Here is a 19,250-nt window from a genome sequence, read left to right as displayed (position 1 = left end):
CCGCCCAGGCTCACCCCAGCCAGAGCTCCTGTGCAGTGGCAGTGGCTCTTGGTTAGGCAGCCCCCTCCCCTGGTGAATGGTTACAGAGGTCTCCTGGCCTCCCTCAAATGTAAGGTGAGCTGGAACACCTGGGCTGCTGACCCTCTGGTGCCACTGGGAGGGATTAGAGGAGCAAATATTAGGAAAGAGGGAGGGGGGGCTACAAGGCCAAAGGTTGGCTTTGCTAATGACTCTGTGGCCCCAGTGGGTCTCAAAGGAAGGCAGGGAGGCTGGTGTTGGGGTGGGGCAGCTCTCAGAGCAGGGAGCTCACTGAGTGGTGCTCCGGTGGGGCTGTGGGCTAAGGGGCAGCCTTATCGCTGGGGAACATCTGCAGGTGGAGCCATGTCAACCCAGGGGGCAAGTTTGGAGAAGAGATAAGGAAATGGGAAAGGAAGCAAATGGAACCGCTCAGCCATTTGAGCCAGGGGCCTTTGATTTGTGGTGCTGTTAATCAGGTAGATTTTTGTTGCTGTTGCTTGCAGTGTCATTAGTCATGGGATTTCCCGGAGGGGGCAGAAAAGGGTACAATTTAGAGAGGGACCTTAATTCCATATTTTAATTCAGGTGACAGCCTTTGACTTTTCCACAAAATCAGCGGTCAGGTTTCACAAACTCCCACACAAAAGTAGTTCACCAAATCCTGTTCAGCAGGTAACAAGCCTGAAGCATTATGTTCCCAGTAACGCCTCAGCTGTGTCTGACCCTCTGGTGCTATGCTGTTTCCTTAGGGAAGTGTTTTCTGTGTGGTAACCAAACCACCAGGAACTTACCCCACCACCCCCCGAATAGGGGGTCCTCTCTCTGAGCAGCTGAATTTCTGAACACTGGGACAGGGTGCGGTGGCATGGATAGAGTGGGGTGACCCATGCTGGAAGAAGAAGGGCAGAGCAGACACAGGTGGCCCAGAACATTCTACAGCAGCACACAAGGCTGCCCCATTGTTGTTCTAGTGTGACTTTCATCAAAGGCCCCAGGAGGAAACATAACAAAGGTGGGAATCCCTCCAGGCAGTCCCACCACGGACAGGCTGGGCATGAATGATCAGTTGTATTAGCAACCCTAGAATGAAGTTATCCCCCCCGCCCCCCAAAGGAAAAAAGTCTATTTGACAGTTCTCTGAAAAGAACTTTACAAGGGTGTGTTGGCGAGGAGTCGTCGATGGGGCTGGGTAAGCTGAGCAGGGTAACGGGGCTTCTGTGTGTAAACTGCAAGGAAAAGCCTGCGAATCAGAGGTCAGCGGGCAGAAGCACTGCTCCGGGGGCCAGCAGCTCTCTGGTGGTACAGAGCGAAGGGCAATGGGGTGCAGCACTAGACTCAGTGTCGCGCAGAGCGTTCTCGGCCATCGCGTCAGGATGCAGTGCACTTTCCAGGCAGCAGTGTAGTCTTGGGGCCGGTGATGGTGTGCTGGCTGTTTCTAGAGTGCCCAGCCTGCCTGGGCTTGCCACAGACTGCGGATCAGCACTGAAAGACCCTAACCCTGGGACACCCCAAAGTCCCAGGCATGCCAGGGAGGCTGGGCACCCTCAGGTGGCTCTGCGGTGGGTGGGGAGTCTGCCGAGTACGGAAGGGGCTGGGGCAGACAGCACTTACCAGGAACACAGGACCCCAGTCTTGAGGATCACCCTCAAAGGAGGAAAGGGATCTCTGGATTCAAGGATCGGAGCTGAAACTTTGTCATTTTGCTTTCCAAAAATTCTCCAAAGGTCTTAGTAAAGCACCTGTCAAACGCATGAAGCCAGGAGACCACAACACGCCAACTGCTTTCTTTTCTAGTGCTGACAAATAACTTCCCTAACATTTTTTCCCACAAATCTGTCCCAAAGATTGAATCCTGCTATAGATTATTTTAAAATATTTCCTTATTAAGCACGTATATGTTTTTAGAATTTAGAAATTATACGCTGCATGTCTCCACGTGCAAGGCTTATTTGTTACTACGTTTGCAATAGTAAACCCTTTCGTTTGCCTCATTTGGATAACTTTATTTGGGTAACTTTGTTAAAAAACAAAACCGACAAAAGCCATCAACTCAGTGCACTGCACAGACCAAGATGGTCCTGCGGCTGCTGTGGGGTTAGGGAGCTTTCCCTGCTGCGCTGTCCGCTGTGGGAGAGGCTCCTCTTCAGGTCTGAGGACACGGAACCCCAGAGAGGGGATGTGACCTGCACAGGGTCACGCAACGGTCAGGGGTCCCAGGACGAAGCCGCCCCTTGTAGGGAGTGAACACTCTGGGTTTAAAGACTCCTGACCCAGGGCAGGCCGATCTGGAGAAAGCTGGAGAAAGGGATGGACGAGCAAGCGGGGAAGGGCGGGGTCCAAGAGTCTGGCTGAAGTAGACTGGTCTGGCTCCGACTCCAGCCGCACAGGGAGGGCAGGTGGACTCCAGGGAAGGGCCAGGCTTCTACCCTCAGGTAGCACAGCAAGCACACCTGTCCCAGGAGAGCAGGCATCCGTCCGCAGGGCGTCCTTACGCGGCTGCCCAGAGTTAAGCGGGTCATCGCTCACCGCCTTCAGTGCCGCCTCACCCAGATGCTCCGTGGCTGCAACGTACCCACCCCATACAGTGACGTGCGTGAGGACTGAGGGCTAAAGGCCAGGGCAAGGTGGAGCCTCTGTCCAAGTGAACGCAAGAGCGCAAGGGGGCAGTGAGGGTGTGACTGGGGAGTGACAGGGCGGGGTGGGGGCAGGCTGCCACCATGGGGCCCCCTTAAACCACATGCACGCAACTTTCCATGCGCTTCCTTAGCATCCGGGAGTTCTTTGGAAATGCTTGGTATTTCTGCTGAAGCATACTGGCTTAGAGTGCTTCCCTCAAGTCCCTGGGGTATGGAGCTAACCCACGAGGGCCCAGCTAAAGTGAGCTGAGTGAGCGCAGGCCACGCCCGACCGCTTCCACCAGGCGTGCGTCCGCGGGGACATCTGCTCTCTGGGGCGCAGCCTGTGGTGGCAACACAGAAGTTGCTTAGCGTGCAGGCATGGGACTTGGTTATACCTTAGTGTTCTTACCTCACTGACCACAGAAAAGGGGGGGGAAAGTGAAAGAAGAGACACAGTTGTCCATTATTGGGGATTTCTTGACCTAAGTCCTCTGCTTGGTCGAGTTTTCACAATGCAAAGAAACTGCAGCTCCCCTGAGCCTACTCGGCAGAAACCCTGCCTGTCTTCTGCCACGCCGCCCAGGACAGCCAGCTGCCCTTGCTCTTCACTTCTTCACGCGCTCTTTGGGACGCCTGAGTGTCCCCTCGGGGAGAGCCCCTCTGAAGCTGCACCGTGCGGTCAGGGACTCAGCCCGGAGTAGCCAGCGTCTCCCGGATCAGAGACAGAGAGGACTGGGCCTTGGAGGTCCTCTTGTCCAGCCCCCTCCTTGTGCAGAGAAGGATCCTGAGGCCGGAGGGGGTTAAGTGGACTGCGTGGCCTCGCTGCTGCCCCAGGATCAGTGGGATAAGTAGTAACGATTCTCTTAACCAATGACAACGCTGTCACGGGCATTGTTTTACGAGAAGCAGGCCCGCGGAGCCCGGTCAGCAATAAGTCTTCGGAGCTGTCTCAGCCTGCAGTTGCTTTATATAAACTATCCCTTTTATGGGAGCTGAAGCACAGTATGAAAAGGCTTTTTGTCTCATGTTGACCTTGTTTAGTCACATTAACGCACACATCAGTTCCAGGCCCCATTCCATTCCCCGAACATCTTCCGACCCGCCGAGAGTGCTCACTCCTCGCTCCCGGACCGGCTGCCTCCCCTGGGCCAGGTCCCCAGCACTGCCCAGCTGCAGCCCGGGACACCGCCTGAGCCCAACCCCAGTGTCTCTTTTCCAGAAAACGGGCAATGCTGTGAGAGCCATTGGAAGACTGTCCTCTATGGCAATGATCTCAGGGCTCAGCGGCAGGAAATCCTCCACGGGGTCACCCACCAGCCCACTCACCGCAGAGAGACTGGAAACCGAAGGTGAGGCGCCCCTGGGCACGCAAGGCGAGGGCGGGCAGAGGGGCCTTTGGCCTTTAGGGATTTTTTTTCTTTCCTCTCTCTTTTTTTTTTTTTTATCCACCCTACAAGGATAAACTCAGAAGTCGTTGGTTTCTTTTTTTTTTTTGGTTGCCCCAACAGCAGTGACTAAGTCTAGCGATTGTTGTTTAACCTGAGGCTTGCCTGTTTTCAAAGCAGAAGCCATTCTTTATCAGACAGGAGTAGGTGGCCTGGGTTATTCTGTCCCCTGTACTTTGTGTGGGAAGTAGCAACGGCTACTGCAGAAGTGTTCTTGTCTATCAGTGGGCAAAAGCCACATCCAGCTGTTCGATCAATAGCCGTCCGTGTTCTGTCTTTGTGTTTTTGTTTTAAACCAAAACTAACTCACAGAGTTTGTGTGAAGGCACTTCAAAAAGTTCGTTTAAGGGAATTAAAAGTTAAGCTTATTTTTTTTTCCAAAACAAGTTGGAAATGCATGCGCAGGTTTTTTTCCTGATGCGCAGTTCCCGTGAACTTTCTGAAGACCCCTGGTGTTTTGCTGGCGTTGTTCACGCAGCTGGAACACGTCACTTGCACAGGGCACATGGGGATTGGCAGCACCCCTTCTGGAGCCCCGTCATGTAGATTCCTCGACACCGTCTCTGAGACGCTGCCCGCCACCTCAACCTCTCCCAGCTTCAGATGCATGCAGGGCCTCACCCTTGTTGGCTTGAGGTGCTGCCTTTGGCCAGAGACAGCCTCCAACCCATGCTGTCTGGGGCTTTTAGTACCCACAGGTGAGAAGCTGAGTCTAATCCCTGTAGTGCACAGAGGTAGGGGCACGGGCAAGGCCAGCAGCCAGCTGCTCTGCAGCTCCTTTGTGGCTGGGGACAGAGTCTGCTGCACATGGGCCTGGCCCCTCCTGAGCCACTCCCGCCACTCCCCAGATGACCCAGAAGTGACCTCAGTGGGAGTGAGGGGACCTGGGAGCCCTCCGGGGTTATAGCTTCTCCCTGGACCAGCCCCATGGCCTGGTCCGCAGTCTCACAGAGTAAAGGCAGCGTGAGCATGGAGGACAGAGTCACAGATAAGAGGGCGCCTCTAGGACCTGCTGCTTCCCCGAGGAGCAGGTGGAGGACCTGCTGCAGGGGCGGGCGGAGGGGCAGCCGAGCAGGAAGGCCATGGAGGCTCCGACCTCTCAGACGCCCTCAGCACAGTCCTGAAGCAGCAGGAAATGCAGCCAAGAATGCTTTTTGAAGATGACTTCCTTTTCTAATGTGTCAGCAGAAGGGAAGGCGAGGAGGCTGAACCCTTCCCTGGTTCGGGCAGAGTTCTCTCTTCTGCCAAAACCCATCTGGCGGCAGGCCAGGCCATCCCCAGGAGAAAGGCGTGTGCGATTCAGATCTCTAGGCTGCATTATTTGCTAAATTATAGCAATCTCTTTGTATTAAAAAAAAAAAAAAAAAAAAAAAAAGCTTGTTCAAGCTGGTGGGGAGGAGAGGACAGAGAGGAGGCAGTGACCTGGCCTCCCTCTCTGTCTCTCAGAAGATGTCTCCCAAGCGTTCCTGGAGGCTGTGGCAGAGGAGAAGCCGCACGTGAAACCTTACTTCTCTAAGACCATTCGTGACCTGGAGGTGGTGGAGGGCAGCGCCGCCAGATTTGACTGCAAGATCGAAGGTGAGCCGCGGTGGGGTGGGGCAGGGCTGGGTGCTGGGGTCCCTGCTGTGACTTCCCCCTTCCCCCCAACCCCAGCTGCGGTGTCAGGTCCTGCAGCCCCGATCAGTAGAAACAGCCAGCCCTCAGGGAAACGGAGTCAGAGGGAGCAGGTCCTAGAGAGCCCTCCCTCCTCTCCCAGCTCCTGAAGGCCGGCCGCTAGACCCAGGTTACACGCGGTTTGTCATGGAACATGCTTAGTGGCACATGAATTGCCTGCAAGAGGGTCCCGAAGGAAAGCTGGCACCACAAGTGCAGGACACAGGCTCGGTGGCTCTGCCACTGGTCAGCAGGCTGTGAGACCTCGGACAGGAGCTGTTGGCTTCAGAGGACAGCCAGGGCCAGGAGTGACTCTGGGCCATGGATGTGAAAAGAGGAAACCTTGAAAGACTTTTTAAGATGGCACAGGGCTTGATGTTATGGCATGGTGGGTTAAGCTGCCACCTACAGTGCCAGCATCCCATGTGGGTGCTGGTTCAAGTCCCTGCTGCTGCACTTCTGATTGAGCTCCCTGCTAATGAACCAGGGAAAAGTAGCAGAGAATAGCTCAAGTGCTTGGGCCCCTGCACACACGTGGGAGACCCAGATGAAGTTCCTGGCTCCTGGCTTTGGTCTGGCCCAGCTCCAGCCACTGTGGCCATTTGGAGAGTGAACTAGCCGATGGAAGATATTCTCTCTCTCCCTCCCTCCCTCTGTCTGTCTGTAACTCTGTCTTTCAAATAAAAAATAAATAATTAAAAGATGGCATGGAGTGAGAGAAAAGTTGCAGGATTGCTAAGTGCAGAGGAAGGGCACGTGCTGGGTGACTGGAGACTTCAGAGTCCCACCCAGGCCCCTGGGGCGCACCATGCAGTGTACCATCTCCCCCTGCGGCTTCTCCACCTGCCAGCAATGATGCAAACAGAAGATTGCGGGTGCTCAGGACTCAAGAGACCTTAAAGGATCTGAGCATGCCCCCGTCCCTCCAGATGTGAGCACAGTGGATAACACAGAGCATTGTAGTTTCCAGGGACTGCAACATTCCAGAAAGATAAAGGGCAAGATAAGCCAGGCATTGGCTGTAGGCCTTGGCTTTCATGTGCCAGCCAGAGTCAAGGGTTAGCGCCCATTCTGCTCTGACCAAATAAAGCACTGAGATTATTCAGCAACTTTCCCAAGCATAGCACAGAGGAGCAGTCAGGACAAACCCGCCTCCCGCTTTGGGCAATGCTGCAGCCGTGTGACCAGACAGAGGCCTTCGGGTAAAAGAACCCTATCTAAATGCCTTGTAAAAAGCTTCGCCCTCCGTAATCTCTCAGTGTTTTCATTCAGTTAAGAACAGAAGTGGGTGCGCTGCTGCCGCCGCACTGTTGAACATGGCAGATCTCAGCCCCGGGGGGTTCTGGGGCAATCTGGATGCGCTCACCATCACCACTGTCCCTGGGTCCCCTGCTTTCCTTTGTCCTGTTTTAATTTTTGAAGGTATAACAGGGATTATTATCTGCAGGTGGTTTCCTCTTTGGGATTATTTCCTTGGTGTTTGTATAACTTTTGACTGGGGCTTTGAGGAGAAATTAAAGCACATGGACCCTGTTTAGGTAAAAAAAAAAAAATTCATGGCAGGCTTTTCCCTGGGGGTTCAGCCACCCATTGGGACACCAGTGTCCTATGGCAGAGTGCCTGGGTTTGAGTCCCAGTTCCATTCCCAACTTCAGCTTCCTGCTAATGGCAAACCCTGGGAGGCAGCTGGTGATGGCTCAAGTGGCTGAGTCCCAGCCACGCATGGGGGAGAGCCTGCATTGGGCTCCCAGTTCCTGGCTTCAGCCTGGCCCAGCCCTTTGCAGGCATTTTGGACAGTGAACCCAAACTCCAATCTAGGCACTCTGAAATCGCACACAGACATGTTAAACAGTGTGTGAACAGCTATACCGAAGGCCTATCTCTGCCTGGCTTGGTATTTTAATGAGTCCTGTGTGAGCATCATAAGGAGAAGGGGATGTGATAACCCTTCCAGAATGGGTAACAGGATTGGAATTGGAAACAGGAAACTTTAGAGCACTCTATTTGGGGATTCGGATGCTGGTACCTACAATACATACCCATATTCTAATGTGTATATCAAAACAGATGCTAAAAGTCACATTATAATTTTTTTAAGATTTATTTATTTATTTGAAAGGCAGAGTTACAGAGAGGCAAAGGAAGAGAGAGACAGAGAAGTCTTCTATCTGCTGGTTCACTCCCCAAATGGCCACAATGGCCTGAGCTGAGCCAATCCAAAGCCAAAGGGTTCTTCTAGATCTCCCATGAAAGTAGCAGAGGCCCAAGCACTTGGACCATCTTCTACTGCTTTCTCAGGCCATAGCAGAGAGCTGGGTCAGAGTGGAGCAGCCGGAACTCAAACTGGAACCCACATGGGATGCTGACACTGCAGGTGGTGGTTTTACCTGCTACACCACAGCACCAGCACCAACATTATAATTTTTTGCCTTGACTCCCCTCCTCCCCCATCACAACCAACAGAGGTAGCTTAGGGGTTGCTTGCATTAAAAAAAAAAAAAAAAAAAAAAACACTTGAGGGTTGGTGTTGTGGTGTGGCGGGTTAAGCCACCATTTACAATTCTGCTCCACCTCCAATTCAGCTCCCCGCTAATGTGCCTGGTGAAACAGTGGAGATGGCCCAAGTGCTTGGGCCCCTGCCATCCATGTGGGAGACCTGGGTGGAGTTCCAGGCTCCTGGCTTCAGCCTGGCCCAGCCCAATGTTGTGGCCATTTAGGGAGTGAACCAGCACATGAAAGATGGCTGGCTGGCTGGCTGGCTCTCTCTCTCTCTTATTCTGCCTCTCAAATAAATAAATAACAAATTTTATTTTTTAAAAAAAAAGGAGGATTTGATAAATCTTAAAAAAGAACTCTGTCTCTCCCTCTGTGTCCCTGTAACTTTTTCAAATAAATAAATCTTTAAAAAAAGAATTGAATGACAGTGTTTGCAACCTGTGTTCTCTCCCTGTGATGCAGGATACCCAGACCCCGAGGTCGTCTGGTTCAAAGACGACCAGTCAATCAGGGAGTCTCGCCACTTCCAGATAGACTACGACGAAGACGGGAACTGCTCTTTAATTATCAGCGACGTGTGCGGGGACGACGATGCCAAGTACACCTGCAAGGCTGTCAACAGTCTTGGAGAAGCCACCTGCACGGCAGAGCTCATTGTGGAAACCATGGAGGAAGGAGAAGGAGAAGGGGAAGAGGAGGAAGAGGAGTGAAGCAAAGCCAGGGGGAAGCAGTTTGTAAGTCGTGTTACAAGGACTAACTCTCTAAAGCTCAGAAACTCAAGATAGCAAAAGCACCTAGTGTGGCAGGGTCTCTAGGTAGGTCCCTTGGGGGCTGATGGTTCGCCACAGCAGTTGAAACTCAGCAGCATCGCTGATGGGCATTAATCTGAATTAGCTGGCACCTTAAGATCCTGGTGCAGCAGGATTTCATTTAGGGAAATTTCCAGTAACTTGCCTGGTGAATTCAGTTCAGAGAGAAAGAGCTACTTACCTGGGCCCACCATAAATTCCCCAGCTGAACCCACTCGTGAAAAATAAGGCCACAGTAAGGACTCTGGGCTCTGCAGCCCCAGTTCAGCCCAGAGGGGGCCTGGAGATGGAAGGCCTCTTTCTCTCTCTCTGTCTCTCTCTCTTCCCCCATCCCCGCACCCTCCCCCTGGACTGCAGACAGCTGGGTCTTCTCCAGGAACACCTCGCTTCATTCTGAAAGCAGTTGAGCCATTCTGATTTACGAGGCACACTTCCTTCCAAAGTGTACTGCAGACATCCAAACCTTGCTCCTCCCTCCCCTGGTCTACCTGCAGGCTTTCCTGGATCTGATCTTGTTGTGAATTTAAGCACTAAGACCGTTAATTGCACCTCCTAGATTCTGAAAACAGGCCCCCTGCTCTCGGATGACTCTGGCTTCCTTAGGAAAACTAAGACATCTTTTCTTCCTAAATCAGTAGGAATCTAAAGTTATCCCCCTCTCTGCAAATGTCTAGCAGCTTCAGACATTTGGATAAGAACTCACAGGGGAGAAAAAATCCTTGCTCACGTGCTTTTCTCCTTGAACCGAGATTCGTCCTTGTGCTGTTACAGACTGTCAGCTCTGTGTGTGTAGAAGAGATTTCTGTGTTTGGATGTAGGAAAAGCCAGTTGGCTGAAAAATTAGTCTTCATTATTTATTGGCCACTCTGAAACAGACTTCAACTGACAAAGAGCTATAGGAGGCCACACATTCTGGACTCTTTCAAGATAGTCTGAGTTGAATGCACCTGCATTTCAACACTCTCCGAAAAGCTCAGCCTGCCTATGGGTTCCACTCTCTTTATCTTCTTAAGTGTAGATCAGCTATGCCTTGCCCCCAACCTTGAAATGTATCTTAGACCTCATAAACGCACCGACTCTCGCAGCTTTAGGAATTTTTAACTTTTCACGACATTGGCACTTAAATTTTTTTCTTTATAAATCCTTTTGAAGTTCATGAACAAAGAACATAAATTGTTATGCCTAAACATTTCCTCTGTGTGTGTGTGTGTAACATTCCAAATATTTTGTTTTCTTTTCCACTGTTTGTAAAGTGACACATTTCATATTTCAAAGGACTTTTTCCTAGTTCCTCAAGAACCAATTTGAAATGATTTCAGTGCAATCCTACACAGTATCAACATTAGAATCTTGATATTACTTAGTCTTATGTTATCTTCCATTCTATTTTTATCTGCTTTTTGCTGCTAGTTTCAAGTTGCCAGTATTTTTCCTTTTTTGCTTTTTAAACAGTTATAATATTTTTCATAATAGCCACAGTATTGCCACAGTTTATTATAATAAAGGGTTTTAATTTGACTTAGAGCAAAGATTTTTTTCGTCACTTAATTATGTTTAGCCTATAACCTTCGTGTGCATGTACGTTGCGTGTGTGTGCAGGTGTGACGTATATGCGTGTTTACAAGTTAATGCCTTTTTGAAATTGTGTTCCTGTTCCCTCCGTTTATGATGCCGTCAGAATGGTAGATGAGAACACTACAACCGTAGTCAGCTCACCGTTTTTAAATAAAGGATTACCACAGTGCATGCAGACTTCTCTTTCTTTTCGTGACACCACTTGTAGAACACACAGATACATCTCGGAACTAAAACTTTACGTCGCACTGCACAAGTGGGAAGAATTGACGATTCTGCTTGTGTGTTACCAAGAAGCAGGATGACTTCAGGTGTTTTTATTCATGCAGGTGCCTAATCACACAGAGTTCCAAAGTTGTCCTGAACAGGAGTTTCGTACCACCACATTCTATAGTCTCCGGTCCTTATGTTTTTGTTTTTTTTGGTTTTTTTTGTTTGTTTGTTTGTTTTTAACAGGTGACACAGTCACAATCTTAACTGCTACACTGAATACCTGCCCTGGGTTTCAGTGTTTGTGCATCAAGGCTGGATATCAGCCTTGAGGCAAAAGGGGGGCGGCAGGAGCTAGAGTTGGGGGCAGATCCTCTTAGCAAGGGTGTGAATGGGGAGACACTGATTAGTGTCTCAATATGTTTCTTTTGGCTCTACAAAAGCCTTTAAGAATTTATCTTATTGCTCAGCCCCATGTAAATGTGCGTTGTCCTTAATATTACCAGGGCTTGGTTTGAATTGGTGACACTGATGTAATTTATTCCTGGCTGTCAGTGTTTTCCCTGTGTTAATACCAAAGCGTTTGTATCCGGAAACCGTCACCACTGCTTTACAGAAGTCTGTTACCCGATACCAGACTGGGAGTTCCTCACGTCCTGGGATATCCAAATGAGATTTTAGATATTCTATTTTTTAAAAGATGTATTTATTTATTTGAAAGTTAGAGTTACACAGAGAGTGGAGAGGCAGAGAGAGAGAGAGAGAGAGGTCTTCCATCCGATGGTTCACTCCCCAACTGACTGCAGTGGCCAGAGCTGCACCAATCCGAAGCCAGGAGCCAGGAGCTTCTTCTGGGTCTCCACACGGGTGCAGGGGCCCAAGGACCTGGGCCATCTTCCACTGCCCTCCCAGGACATAGCAGAGAGCCGGATCAGAAGAGGAGCAGCCAGTCTCGAACTGGTGCCCACATGGGACGCCAGTGCTTCTGTCATCAGACAGAGACTTTATAAATTCTAGAAAGAATTCAAGACGTGCTGTTAAATATTAGACTAGATGATTCTGTAGTTCTACAGTGTAATCTGGAAAAAAATGATCCTGCATCCAGTTAATAGTTAGAATTTAGATTTATTTATTTACTTATTTGAAAGTCAGAGTTAGAGAGAGGAGAGACAGAGAGATCTTCCAGCCACTGGTTCACTCCTCAAGTGGCTGCAACCGGCAGGGCCGAGTCAAATCAAAGCCAGTAGCCAGGAGCTCCTTCCAGGTCTCCCATATGAGTGGCAGGGGCCCAAGCACTTGGGCCATCTTCTGCTGCTTTTCCTGGGTGCATTAGCAGGGAGCTGGGTTGAAAGTTGAGCAGCCGGGATTTGAACTGGCACCCATATGGGATGTTGGCGTCCCAGGTGGCAGCTTTACCTGCTATGCCACAATGCCAGCCCCTTTTATCCTATTTTTAAGACTATCACACTCTACAGATGTTCCTAGCGAGGAATGTGTTGTATTGAAATTTCAAGACTTTGTATCCCTTTTTAGTGAAAAACGCACAATATATATTCTGCACTAGGTAAAATAACAAACAGACTCTTCCAATTTATTTTCACCCCCAAACATAAAAAAAAAAAAAAAGCCAACTGATCCTTCTTGACACGTCAGATCTTCATTTAAAGGATGTTTCTCTGTGTAACTAAAAGACTTCTGACTTTGTTTCTGGAAAGACTGTCTTGTTCTTTGTATGAAAATGATTGAGATGGCTTTTTGCATCTCATCGCACCGGCTTTTGATAAATCTGTGCTAAGGAGCATCAGGGAGGTGATGGAGAATTGAATTCCTGAGAAACTCAGTTCTGCACAAAGAGTGCCACTTCCTTTGTCCCCAGCCCCTCCTTCTCTGCATATAAAAGAGAAGCTTATTTGTGTTGGAGTGAGGGGGACTGTCCCCTGGGACACAGGACTTCAGCCCTGGCTCCCTGGTGAGATGGGGCTTGGAGCTCCTGGTGGAAGGTGACAGCCTTGAGCAGAAGTGATGCTTGTCCCCTCTGAGCCAGGGCAGTTTATAAAGTGCTGGTGTCAAACTCTCCATAATGACTGGCAATACATCAGACAGTGGCTGCTCTATGCCCCTGGATCTCAGCCAGCCCCAAATGGACACAGAGCACAAGCAAGGAACAAGCCTTTCTTTTTATAAACCACCAAGGCTTTTGTGTGCTTTGTGGCCGCAACATAACCTAGACTGTCCCGAGGCAAGGTCACCACCATTTTCTAGATCTGTGCTGACCACTATGAGTTAACTCATCCAAGTGGTGACTTAAAGTAAGAAGGACAGTTAAAAATTCAGTCTCTCAGTTGCACGAGACACAAGGTAAGTGCTCAGGAGTCACACGTAACCGGGAGCTACTGCTGGGTAGCACAGATTAGAACTTCCCGTGAAGTTCTAGCCCAGAGCTCTATTCTAGATGGACCAAGAGGAAAAGAGAAGTTCCAAATTTTGCATTAACTATGCATATCCCCTTTCATGTCATTGTGAAATTAAAACTTCAGAGTTGTGTGAAATCAGGCTGGAGAGTAGGGTGCGTAGGTTCATCAGTTGTCCGGGGTAAGAGAGACTCGATACTCAGGTACTCTGAATTCATTATTTATATTCACATGTCAGTTTTCACTGCTTTAATCAACGTAAAATAGCCAGGTCTGTGCTTCTCCCCTTGCAATCTAGACAGATGTGCCATTCACAAGCAACTATCAGATCACTTGTGACATGAGCATCTTTGGCACTTGGAGCTCCTTGAGATAGAGGAGCATCCCATGGGGAACCAAAGACCGATGCTGCAAGGAGCGAGGCAAGCAGCCGCTCCACTTCCGACCCAGCTCCCTGTTAATGTGCCTGGGAAAGACAGCAGAAGATGGCCCAAGTGCTCGGGCCCCTGCTACTCATGTGGGAAACCCAAATGAAGCTCATGGCTCCTGGTTTCAGCCTGGCCCAATGCTGGCTGTTGCAGCCATCTGGGTAGTGAACCAGCAGTTGGAAATCAATTTCTCTCTCTCTCTCTCTCTCTCTCTCTAACGCTGACTTTCAAAATAAATAAATAAATCTTAGAAACAAAAACAAAAGTCTCTAGCCTCAAAGAACTGATTACACTTCAGAAACAAAGCAAATACACGAAAAGGTTATGTACTAACGACAGATGGATTTCAGTTTTACTTATTTCTCCAAAAGGATCTTTGAAAGTGAAAGTGCCTGTTGTGATTGTACAAAAGATACTTGCTGTGAATTTAGGAGTTGGTACAACTGCCCTCTTGTTCTAAGGAACAGCTTTAATTCCCAGGCCCCAAATACTCCCTTCTTCATAGCCAAAGGAATAAAAGCTCATCTGGTTTTATAAATCTAATTTCCGTTAATAGGAAATTCCTCAGTTTGGCTTTTTTTTTTTTTTTTTTTTTTTTTTTTTTTTTTTTTTTGACAGGCAGAGTGGACAGTGAGAGAGAGAGACAGAGAGAAAGGTCTTCCTTTGCCGTTGGTTCACCCTCCAATGGCCGCCGCGGCCGGCGCGCTGCGGCCGGCACACCGCGCTGATCCGAAGCCAGGAGCCAGGTGCTTCTCCTGGTCTCCCATGGGGTGCAGGGCCCAAGGACTTGGGCCATCCTCCACTGCACTCCCAGGCCATAGCAGAGAGCTGGCCTGGAAGAGGGGCAACCGGGACAGAATCCGGCGCCCCGACCGGGACTAGAACCCAGTGTGCCGGCGTCGCAAGGCGGAGAATTAGTCTAGTGAGCCGCGGCGCCGGCCTCTCTAACTTTTAATGGCTATTTACAAGATATTTCACAGTGATTTGTTTCTGAGTGCATATTAACCACAGAACAAACAGGGCCCTGCTAGGCAGTCCTAGGGAAAGCCTGAGTAGGTAACTTCTTCAAATGGTACTGGAAAATCCAATCAGGGGCTCCTGTGTCCTGGGAAGCAAGATATTAAGGGTTTAAGAAACTGGAAGCTAGGGGCCGGCGCTGCGGCACAGTAGGTTAATCCTCTGCCTGTGGCACCAGCATTCCATAGCGGTGCCAGTTCTAGTCCTGGGCGCTCCTCTTCCAATCTGGCTCTCTGCTATTGTCTGGGAAAGCAGTTAGAAGATGGCCCAAGTCCTTGGGCCCCCGCACCCGTGGGAGACCCAGAGGAAGCTCCTGGCTCCTGGCTCTGGATTGACACAGCTCCAGCCATCATGGCCATCTGGGGAGTGAACCAGCGGATGGAAGACCTCTCTCTCTCTCTAATTCTGACTTTCAAATAAATAAATAAACCTTTTTTAAAAAGTCATAAACCCTTCAAAAATAAAGACAAATTCTCTTATTGAAAATTATAAAAAAAATCAGAATTTTGAAAATTGGAAAGCAACTGACTGAGAGCAGAGAAACCAAAACTAACTTCCTGTATAGGAAGATGTCAATAGGAGCACAAATCATTTCCCCCTGAAGAGTTTCCCCAAAGGCTAGAGACTGGAGGAACAGGTGCCTACGAAGGGAGCCTCAAGGGAACATAAGGCAGAAACTCGCAGAGCACACCAAGGTCTTCAAGGTCAAAGCAGGTCAGAAAGGTGGGAGTGCTGGCCTGAGTCTCTGCTGCTCTGTGCTTCTGATCCAGCTGCCTGCTGGTGCGCCTGGAAGGCAACAGAAGACGGCCCGAGAGCTCGAGTTCCTGCCACCCGTGTGAGACCCGGCTGGAGTTCTGGGCTCCTGGTTTCAGCCTGGCCCACCCCTGGCTGTTGCAGGTACTCTTCTGTCTTTTCAAATAAAGAAATGAATGTTAAAAAAAAAAAAAAAAAAAAAAAAAGGCAGATCAGTAGTCCAACTAAGAGATCAAAAACAGAGGAACAGACTGCTGAATTAGAACACACAGGATCCACAATCCAGTCAGTGTGCACACATTCATAGTGCCCATGTCACAGTGTAGAAGAGCGCCTGACCCTGGACAGGCATTTGCTTGCTAAAGGCATTTTAAAGACAGACCAGAGTCCCTGACATAAAACTGGTTGTCCAAGAAGCCAGATCACTCAGGCTTGCAACACTTCATCCTCTTACATTTGTTTTTGTTAAGTCAAAGTTCAGTTAACTAATCACCCTTTATCTGACTGCCTGGCTTAACCACAATATCCATCCCCTCTGTAAAATAAACTAACTGATGCCTACATATGTCTGTTTCTACCAAGACAATAGTTGTTCTTTGTTTAATACTTTTTCTAAAAAAAAGAATTGTTTTTATTTATAGAAAGACACAGTTACAGAGAGATAGAGACAGAGACAGAGAGAGATCTTCCATCCCTGGTTCACTCCCCAAATGGCTGCAACGGCTAGAGCTGGGCCAGGCTGAAGCCAAGAGCCAGGAGCTTCTTCCAAGTCTCCCATGTGGGAGCAGGGCCCAAGCACTTGGGCCATCTTCCTCCATGCCTTTCCCAGGTGCATTAGCAGGGAGCTAGATCAGAGAGGTGGAACAGTGGGGAATTGAACCAGCACCCATATGGGATGTCAGTGTCACAGGCAGCGGCTTTACCCACTACGCCACAGCACCAGCCCCAGTGAGTTGTTTCTAAGTTTGTTTATGTCACTTGTCATCGTAATCACATAACTTCATTATTACCCAAAGCAACAAAAACTGAGTGCAAGGAGGAGTAGTTGTTTGTATGGAGTCCAACTGGAGAGTACTGGACGGGCATGGCAGATTGAAAACCTGCATTACTTCCCATCGCCCCTAAACCTTGCTAAAATGAAAGTAAAGGAACAAAAGGCATACACTCACAGGGTAAGGAATGAGAGAGGAGATAAAGAACAGCCAATTAAGCTCCTGCACACAGCAGGCTAATAATCAGACTGCAATCACCCACACTTAAGTATCCACACCACCATGATGAACCTGTTGTTTACCTGGCCCTGGGGGTCTGGATTAGAGAGAGAACAGCTACATTTCTTCAGCAGGCCATTGTCAGCGGGTGTCAGCAGGCCAGTGTCAGTGGGCACAGTAACAAACTTCGGCCTTGATCCTCACACACGGAAGCTCACCCGGAGCGCCCTGGTGTTAACCAACCAGTTATTTTTCTTTTGTTCGGCCTCCCTGTCCTGTCTTACAGGAAAAGTAACTTGGAAATGACCAGGCTGCTGTTTGTTTTATTTCCTCTGTCTTTAGCCCTGTCCTTACCTATAAAACCAACCTCCTCTGCTTGGCCTGTTGAACGGTTGCCCTATTTTGTGAATGAAGTGTTGGCTGACCCTGGAACTGAAAATAAGGTCAATTAAGATCTTTCAGCCAAACGGTCATGATTTTGCCTTTTGACACAGTAGACTTGAGATGTCAACAAAATCTTGGTACCACTTAACAGGTCATTAAGTTTAACTTTCAACTTGTTCTACTCTGCAAGCGTCTGCAGGGTTAGAAAGCCTCAGAACTACAAGGTCATTCCTGCCAGAGAACTAGTAAAAGCAGGGGAACAGGACACTCCCACCCACCTTGTATGGCCAGCTGACCGTCCCTCTCCAAGTCCTGCCAGGTGAAGGGACCTGGAGCTGCCCGCACTGGTGGGCAACAGGACAGCGGAGGGTGGGAGGGAGGCAGCTCAGAAACACAGGGATCCGGGAAAGGCCGCATGGCAAACCCGGAGACCCCACTCCTCTCCCACTGCAGGGCCACCAGGTGTCTGGCCACCAGGCAAGGCTGGCTGTAGAGTTTGCAGGACCCTGTGCAAAATGGACATGTGGAGCCCTTGTGACATGAAGCTATTAAATGTTAAAGACAGCAGTAACATCACGAAACTGAGTCTGAGATCCGTGTGAGCTGTGTTGCCCTGAGCGACGGCACAGGCTGCCCCGGGGAGCCAGCCCTGCCGGGGTGAGGCCAGGAAGGGACGGGGTTTTCCTGGGGAATTGAGCAGTCCAAACAAAGGACCCCCCAGATACTCTCGTCCTAAAACATTCCTACTCTCTTGAGGCCAGCGCTGTGGCATAGCCGGTAAAGCCGCCGGGGCCTGCAGCAATGGCATACCATATGGGTGTGGATTTGAGCCCGGCTGCTCCGCTTCCAATCAGCTCTCTGCTATGGCCTGGGAAAGCAGTGGAGGATGGCCCCTGACCCATGTGGGAGACTTGGAAGAAGCTCCTGGCTCCTGGCTGCCACTGGGATTAAGACAGCAGATGGAAGACTTTCTCTCTCTCTCTCTCTCTCTCTCTCTCTCTGCCTCTCTGTAACTCTGCCTTTCAAATAAATAAGTAAATCTTAAAAAAAAAATCCTATTTTTATCAAATTGTCAGGATATTTTATGTAGTCAAGGGAGATTTTGTGCATATAAAAAAAGATTGTTCAGAGAGCATTCTCCATTTTAAAATTAATATTGTATTTATTGTAAATAAAATAAATTAGTTTTTCCTTAAGCTTTTGAATTCAATTTCCAGATCTGATTTTGTAGATTTATAAATCTACCAAAATTTAATACTTTTTTTAAAGATTTATTTATTTGAGAGGTAGAGTTACAGACAGTGAGAGGGAGAGACAGAGAGAAAGGTCTTCCTTCCGTTGGTTCACTCTCCAAATGGCCGCAACAACAGAAGGTTCTTCCAGGTCTCCCACGTGGGTACAGGGGCCCAAGCACTTGGGCCATCCTCCACTGCTTTCCCAGGCCATTAGCAGGGAGCTGCATTGGAAGAGGAGCAGCTGGGACTAGAACCAGGCGTCCATATGGGATGCCGGCGCCGCAAGCAGAGGATTAACCTACTGCACCACAGTGCCGGCCCCCCAAATTTAATACTTTTAAGAAGACTTTTAGCAGCTTATGAATTCCCTTAAACATTTAAAAACTGCTTTCAGAAACATAACGAGCTCCTTTCATTTTCATTCTAAGTTCTTTTGTTGTCTTATGACCAAACTTCTAAGCAAAGTGCTTCACAAACACCTTCCTAAAGCAAGTCTCATAAATGAGTCTATAAAGAGGAGGGCTTAATTTCCACCAAATGGTCTAGTGCTGCTATGACTTTGGTAAGAGTTAAAGTTTGAAAAACACATCAGTTACACAATTTACACTTTAAATTGGAATCAGAGGCTAACCTGTTTCTCTAATGTACCTACATTTCTTAAACATTAGAAATAATTAAAAATAAGAATTTTACTAACATTTATCATAGATTTTATATACTTCATGCCTTCACTAAGTTAACCATTTTGTGGGTTGGCATAGTGGGTTAGAGCCCCAGCCTGGGAAAGCAGTAGAAGATGGCCAAAGTGCTTGGGCCCCTGCACCTGCTTGGGAGACTGGGAGGAAGCTCCGGGCTCCTGGCTTCAGATGAGCCCAGCTCTGGCCGTTGCAGCCATCTGGTGAGTGAGCCAGCAGACGGAAGATTTCTCTCTCTGGTTCTACCTCTCCATGTAACTCTTTCATATAAATAAAATAAATCTTTTTTTTT

The 19,250-nt window shown here is 49.1% G+C and overlaps 1 protein-coding gene and 1 long non-coding RNA gene across 8 annotated transcripts in view; one reads left to right on the top strand and one right to left on the bottom strand.

Moving 5' to 3' along the window:
- The window catches only part of MYLK (myosin light chain kinase), a 214,543-nt gene extending 203,758 nt beyond the window's left edge, over positions 1-10,785 (top strand). For 6 of the 7 annotated variants that reach the window (XM_089331824.1, XM_089331821.1, XM_089331823.1 and 3 more), the window contains 3 exons: positions 3,856-3,985; positions 5,528-5,659; positions 8,693-10,785. In XM_089331824.1, coding sequence (XP_089187950.1) covers positions 3,856-3,985; positions 5,528-5,659; positions 8,693-8,940 — 510 coding nt within the window. In that variant the 3' untranslated portion in view covers positions 8,941-10,785. The remainder of the gene's footprint in view (positions 1-3,855; positions 3,986-5,527; positions 5,660-8,692) is intronic. The other variant, XM_089331822.1, reaches the window with a different exon arrangement.
- A 714-nt stretch (positions 10,786-11,499) lies between these two features.
- LOC138849299 (uncharacterized) lies at positions 11,500-16,999 on the bottom strand. The gene is made up of 2 exons (XR_011387943.2): positions 16,728-16,999; positions 11,500-11,837 (listed from the first exon to the last, which is right to left on the bottom strand). It is a non-coding gene; the product is annotated as an uncharacterized LOC138849299 (long non-coding RNA).
- Positions 17,000-19,250: the final 2,251 nt, after the last annotated feature.

The sequence above is a fragment of the Oryctolagus cuniculus genome, chromosome 4 (assembly GCF_051225735.1).
Source record: "Oryctolagus cuniculus isolate XC-2025 breed Fujian yellow rabbit chromosome 4, ASM5122573v1, whole genome shotgun sequence".
Taxonomy (NCBI): domain Eukaryota; kingdom Metazoa; phylum Chordata; class Mammalia; order Lagomorpha; family Leporidae; genus Oryctolagus; species Oryctolagus cuniculus.
Note: the sequence above shows the minus strand (reverse complement) of the source record. Positions and strands in the feature narration are given on the sequence as shown.